The 7,242-nt window shown below is 32.6% G+C and overlaps 1 protein-coding gene across 1 annotated transcript in view; it reads right to left on the reverse strand.

The window, feature by feature from the left end:
- The window catches only part of THOC2 (THO complex 2), a 118,041-nt gene that overhangs the window by 29,241 nt on the left and 81,558 nt on the right, over positions 1–7,242 (reverse strand). Inside the window, exons 18-21 of the mRNA XM_015571960.1 lie at positions 5,161–5,245; positions 4,400–4,493; positions 3,776–3,856; positions 1,917–2,013 (exon numbers count right to left, since the gene is read on the reverse strand). Of these exons, the coding sequence (XP_015427446.1) occupies positions 1,917–2,013; positions 3,776–3,856; positions 4,400–4,493; positions 5,161–5,245 (357 nt within the window). The remainder of the gene's footprint in view (positions 1–1,916; positions 2,014–3,775; positions 3,857–4,399; positions 4,494–5,160; positions 5,246–7,242) is intronic.

A 7,242-nucleotide genomic window follows, 5' to 3' on the forward strand; every position in this document is an offset into this window, starting at 1 on the left:
CACACACACACACACACACACACACACACACACATCTTTTGAACCATTTCAGAGTTCATTTAGTATGTAACATCATTTTAGGAGAACATTCACCCCTAAAATTCTTAAGACTATTATTTCCTAAGAGTGCATTTCCTAAAAATACAGCTATTCTCTTATATAACCACAGCAGTTATCAACTTTAGTAGATCTAACATTGATACAATACTTTAATCTATAATTTATATTTCATTTTTATCAGCTGAATTTTCAGTTCATATTTCATTCTTATCAGTGACCGAATTATGTCCTCCATAGCATTTTTTTAACCCTCCAGTATAGAATGGTCAAAAAATGTTTTTTATGGTATAGAGATATCTCTCTAAATAATCACACACACTTGGAAAGAATGGAGGGATGGAAGGAGGGGGGATGGGAAAAAAGGAAGGGACAATGGATAGAGAGTCAGCCTGCAGACTGAAGGATCCCGGGTTCAATTCCAGTCAATGGCATATGCCAGGGTTGCAGGCTCGATCCCCAGTAGGGGAGGGAGGCATGCAGGAGGCAGCGGATCAATGATTCTCTCTCATCATTGGTGCTTCTTTCTCTCTCTCTCCCCTCTACCTTCCTCTCTGAAATCAATAAAAATATATTTTTAAAAAAGGAAGGGGACAGAAGTTCCATGTTGTGGTATTTAAGCCTAACATGACAATTTAGTGGCCAGCCTTAAGCACATTTATTATTGTGCCAACAGTTATACATTTTAATTCTTAGAGTTCAGGACTGTCAATTGAAATAATGCCTATGACTTCTAAGACCATCTTTAATTAGTTAAGAACATAAAGTGAAAACATTCTTTCCCATAAAACAAATGCAGATATTTTCCCAAAGGTAAAGCTAGACATATCCAATACACAAAGTAATAAACAAAGAAACAGTTTTCTAAGATTCTTTGTAAGTGCTTACTCTTTCAACTGGCCTTGTCTTACCTAAACATAATTTTTGAAAACAAGAGGGCCTTCATGCAAATCAGTATGCAACAAGTTCCAATAAAACATTTTTCTTTAAACTATCTTTTAATTAGATGGTCACAAAAACTAAATTTATAGTACAGAGAACTAAATTATAGATTTTACAATAACATTATGTTCTCCTAGCCTATAGACACTAAAGAGTAAAATACATAGGAATGGCCAACCAGATGAGCATAGCATAACATCCTGAATCTAAATATTTTTTAAATTTTCCCTAAACCAAAATAATAATGTCAAGAATTCCTTAGGTAATATTTGTTTGGAACATCAGATAGCTTTACAGATTTTTTGTTTGCTTTCTACCAGAAAGCTTTTGTAAACAATTTTCAGTTCTTTGATTCTAGTCAGTCTACTGCTGATAAGGTTTAATATACATACTAATTCAAACTCTAAGCACTGATATTGGTCCAGAATAAAATAATAAAACTCAGTATTTATAAAGAAAGGAGGGTACTATTCAAAAGGTATGTAAGCTTTGTCTCTCTAAAGTTCAAATTCCAAAAATAATTTTTGTTAAAGATACTATATACACCCTCAGAATAAACATGTTCCTACCAAATGCTCAGTGTAAAGGCCAACTGCTATCCAGCAGCATAATCAATACTTTTGTCATAAAAGGATTTACAATATACCATATTAACCATTTATTCAAAAGCCTAACAGGTAGTCAAAATGAGTTAGTCTATATAACCAAATATTAATTTCTTTTGGCAAAAAAGTGTTTATGCATTAAATTATAATTTATTTTAATTAAAGAATTCCACCTACATAAGTGGGCAACTATTCTACTTAAGCCTACAATCAACAAATAGTTTTTCAGGATAATAGAAATCTTAATATCCCAATGTCACCAGAAGCACTCTAATTATTGAATTTCATTTACATATAATTTGCTATGAATACCTTTTGCCCGCCTTTAGCTGATTAGCCACATATTGAAGAAGACCAGCAAGATCAATTGGATATTTACGAAAAACTGCACCACAGAAACTAGCCAGACCTATATGAAATTAAAAAAGGGCTTTTAAAAAACAATTCATAAAACAAAAAGTACAATATTGAAAGTCATTTCTTCAACTAACTCAATTTCTAAAACAAAATGAGATAGGAATAACTGTATTGCTGATACCACTTAATAAGAGTTTTATAACTGATAATAGCTAATATTTATTGAGGATACATATGCAAAACACTGTATTAGATAAGCACTTTATGTTAACTTATCTCATTTAATCTTTACAATAATCATCTCAGGTTTGATGAAAATTTAGAACACAGATATAATGTATCTTGCTCATGGTCACATAATTGGTCCATGGTAAGAGCAGTGAAATATATATGGCCTGTTTCCAGAACCTGTGGCCATGACAAAATCTTTCAGATTAGTCAGTAAACTTGAATGGTCAACAAAACACCTGCCCCTCAAATGTTTGTCATGAAAAAAAAATATTTTTATCTAGAAACATGCTACTAGTTGTGGAGGGGTAAGGAAACAGGTAAAGCAATGCCAGACCAAGAAGCAGGAAAAAAAGACCAATTTTAACCAATAGTCCTTATCACATCATGAGTAGAGAAAATCCCAGTCAAGTTAAGAGGAGATCCTAGTAGAATCAGGTTATCTGTAGCCTTTTCGACAATTATTTGTTGAGCACCTAAAGGATAATGGACAAAACATAGGTCCTGCCCTCAAGGAGCTTACAGTCTAGTGATGGATAAAGAAAAGAAACTGAAATAACTATGAGGAATAAAACATTCCATGGGAGTGCAGAAAAAAGGCACCTAATTCTGATTTTGGGGCAGGAGCATTAACAGGGAAAACTTTCCAAAGAAAATGACCTCTAAGATGAAATCTAAGCTGAAATCTAAGATGTAGTGGAGGAGGTGAGTGAGCAAGGAAGGGCATTCCAAGTAAAGGGAATAATGTGAAAACGAGATATGGAAAGTGCAAGAACTTCAATATTAATGGGATACTGAGGAGGAGCAAAAGATGAGGCTAATACGGTAAGAACCTGATTCCCAAAGAACTTACTTGTATGACTTACTAGATTGCAGACTTTAAAAGGCAATGGAGAGCTACTGCAAGATTCAGCTATCAGATAGGAAAGGTTGAAAAAAGGGGGAACTAGCTGCTAGAAATCAAAGATATAAGACATTTTTTTAAGGCTAGAGTTTTTTATTATTAAACAACCAAGTTTTTGTTCTTTTAATATGACTGAAACCTCACGATAAAAATGAAAGAAGAGAGAATAGTTCCCTTAAGATTAATTCCCCAGCCCAGCCAGTATGGCTCAGTGGTTGAACATCGACCCATGAACCAGGAGGTCACGGTTCGATTCCTATTCCTCGTCAGTGCATATGCCTGGGTAGTGGGCTCGATCCCCAGCTGGGGGGCGTGCAGGAAGCAACCGATCAATGATTCTTTCTCATCACTGATGCTTCTATCTCCCTTTCCCTCTCCCTTCCTCTCTGAAATCAAGAAAAATTTATTTTTAAAAAGATTAATTCCTCTAAGATAATAAAAGTGCATTTTCATCTCCCCAGTAATGCTTGCCCAATTCTAGCATAGCTAATACTGGCCTCTTGGGTTGGAAAATGAGTAAGTATTATATGAACTTCCTTACACAGGCAAGAACTTGGACACCAGTAAAAAAAGTTGAGTGGCTATACTCAAGAGCTCTTGCCAATAGGCTCTTAGAATAGGTAAAGGAGCATACCGCATGGCAGTCATAAATGCCATCCTTGGAAAAAATAAAAATACTTACTCTGAAGCCAGCTTGAGATGGTTGTGTCATCATGTTTCATTCTCTCTTTTTCTGGATTAGCTAAAGCTTCAATGATACAATCTTTCACACATTAAGGAAAAAATTTAAGTCACTACATCTCTATCAAAGACTCTTACAACAACAACAAAAATGCCATTTCTTAGGAAAAATACAATTGTTAGCTTCAAGTTATTGCAAATTAATGAAAACTAGACTCACTATAGTATCAGCTCTTCTTTAGCTTTTTCCCATCTCTCAGCAAGCAATAGACTTCACCTATATCAAATGTTTATACATTTGAAAACTATATGATCTTATTAATCAATGTTACGCCAATAAATTTAATAATTAAAATAAAATAAAAAGATGTTTTTTCTTCCCGTTGAGTAATCAGTGGGGTGATAAAGAAAAATGTTTAGTAAATGTAACACTGTTTTCCCCTATACACAACACAGACACTCTCTCTTTTCCCCTCTCTCTCTCTCTCCTGACTGGCCAACCTTCAGATCAACCAACTGAATCAATTTCAGATAGTTACAAAAGGAACTTAGAATGAAAATAAAACATTCACCATTAAGATCTATGGAATGTGAAATCTATGTATTACTTCACTTAAAAGGATACAGGCCAAGACATCATAATTCAACGAAGTGAGGTATTTCAGTGAATCTACTACAGGTGTTATTAAGTTATCATACTTCTGTATTTGTGACAAAATCTGGAAGATAGCAACATAGAATAGATGGTGTTAACTAATCAAAAGAGAACTTCTGTGCTAACTAAATAATGGCTATACATTTTATTTTTCAAAAATAGTTTCCTTCCATTTAATATTTATATAAAACCTTGGGTGTCCCAAAAATGTATACACTTTGAATAATTATAAAGGCAGTGTTTATTAAAATACATTTCATTTTCAAAATGTAATAAAAATCAGCTGTTAAAGTGTGTATACATTTTGGGGGGACATATTATATTTTCTTGGGCTACATTTCCAATTAGGAAATAATTCTAAGATATCTAAATTTGAATTTTAGACATATGGAGGCTAGTCAAATGTGTTTTCAAAATTTCTATTTAAATATGAAATCAATGAAATGTTATTCAAATGTTTCTAACTACAATCAAATAATGAATCTATTACTGCTTCTATAAATCAAAATGTGGTAAAGGTATTAGACTGTTTATAACAGCAACACTGTTACATATTATTAAAATAGATCAATTTGTTAAATATATTCTAAAAACAAAATTAATGATAAAATGATTCATTTGCTAAAGGTTTTTTCCTCTATGAAACACTTAAAACTACATCATTCCATTCTACTTATGCTGACTTAAAGACAAAAAAAAACCCTTAAAATAATATTAACCCAAAAACATACATAATCAAACAAAATGGTTGGATTGCTGTGGCTAAGTTTCCCAATCTGTCTTCCAGAAGGTTTCACATTTTCCTTGGTTAGACGCCTACAAGGGGAGAAAAAGGTGACATGGATCATCTTAAGTAATTTCCCTCATAATGTTGATAGCTTTGATACATCATGAAAAAAAATTCCTTGCCAAATATCCAAAATGGATCCATGTAAACAACCACATTTATCACAGACTTGAATGAAGGACTTGGGACTATTCTGATTAGGCATTCTCCCAGAGGTCATTAAGATCTTGTCTTAATGCTTAATTTATAATACACACATTTCTATTTTGTAGTAATAGTCTAATAAGCATTAAAACTCTAAGGTATTCTACAAGTACATAAAACTTCTTATGGAGAATCATAATTATTTTAGATTAAGAAGGGCTATTTTTATCAGTTTAGAGATTAAGATATCCAATTTGGTATAATGTAATGAAATATCTCACACCATCTGTCTCAGTGACCATAATAGCTAATACTATATTCCTTGATACAGGAAGTTCTCTGGTTCTCAGAAAGTGTCTCTAAAGTAAAGAATTTTTGAAAAGTAAATTATCCTTTCCTTTCTCTTTAATTTTTCCTATGCTCAGTATTCTTTTACTAACATCCTGGAAATTTATATCTGTGAAATGTCTATTATACACCATCTTAAACTCTTCCAATAAGATTATTGCATAATAAATCTAGAAACTTCCAACATGAAAAGCTTACAAGTGATAGGAAGCTTTCTAAAATGAAAATATAATGAAGCAATAATAAATTCAGTTGATAGCTCAAGGAATGTGGCCATTCTCAAAGTAACAAACTTGATATAATTATCTTAAGAAGCGTCTTATGACAAAACTAACCCTCCAATTAAAATTTTTTAAAATCATCAACTGCTTCCCTTTCCCATTCTCCTTGGACTAGTTTCTTGGATATTTTTTTCCACAAAAGAGACACCCATCAGTTTCAAACTTTGGCTATACTCTGTTTCACCTTAAAACTTAACACTATCTGTCCTTACTTCTAACCATACCATTTCAGGTGGCCCTCCTACTTGCCAAAGCTAACCCTTCATCTATATATACGTTTTATCCTGTTCCTTTCTGCCTTCCACACTCTGAAGGGGGAAACAAAAATAAAAGGAATACTTTCTTGACTATAATTTCCCTTCAAGCTACCATCGTGTCTGGCATATGGAACACAATGAGTATTTACAGAATGAAGTATTAGATGCCCTATAGCAAATTCATTTTTAAACAGTAACCAAAACTTGTAAAATTCTGCAAGTAATAAATTAATACATTCCATTCTCAACATAAAAAGTTCAATCAGTATCAGAATCACACTATTCAAGCCGGTGAAATAGTTATAGCTAACACAAATCCAAGTACATTTAAAATTCTGCACACATGTTGTGAAATTTTTATTAATTTATTCATTCATATTAATGTTTTCTATTGACAAGCAAAGTGCTAAGCACTAGGAAAAAGGAGAATAACAGCTCCTGCTTCATGCTCAGTCCAGCTGCGGAGACAGAGTTAAAAAGCATTTTTCAAATGTTTATATTCTTAAACAAACAGAGCAAATCTCAGAACAGTACTTATTTATGCTATCAATAGTATAATAAGGGGGAATATATTTGTATTCATTTGTATATACATAAAAATGTCAGAAGGATAAATAAGAAACTAAACAGTGGTACTTTGTTCCCTTGGGAGGACTGAATGGAAAGGGGAATGGGATGAGAGGCATTTTCTTGCCAACCTTTTTATATATACTGAAATTTGAACATTGTAAATATATACACAATTCAAACATTAGATAATTAAAAAAGAAAAATCATAATAATAATGTATCTAAATGATAGCATTATATGTTTATGGGACAGTGGTGGCACAGATAAAGATTAATTATGCTTAGCAATATATACTACAGAAAGCTTCACAGAGGAGATGATACTGGAGCCAACCAACAGAGGATGAGGTCACCAGACAAAGAGAGAAAATCTATAAGAAAAAAATTATACGAACAGAAAAAAAAAAAAAAATATATATATATATAT

Source organism: Myotis davidii, unplaced genomic scaffold (genome assembly GCF_000327345.1).
Source record: "Myotis davidii unplaced genomic scaffold, ASM32734v1 scaffold569, whole genome shotgun sequence".
Taxonomy (NCBI): domain Eukaryota; kingdom Metazoa; phylum Chordata; class Mammalia; order Chiroptera; family Vespertilionidae; genus Myotis; species Myotis davidii.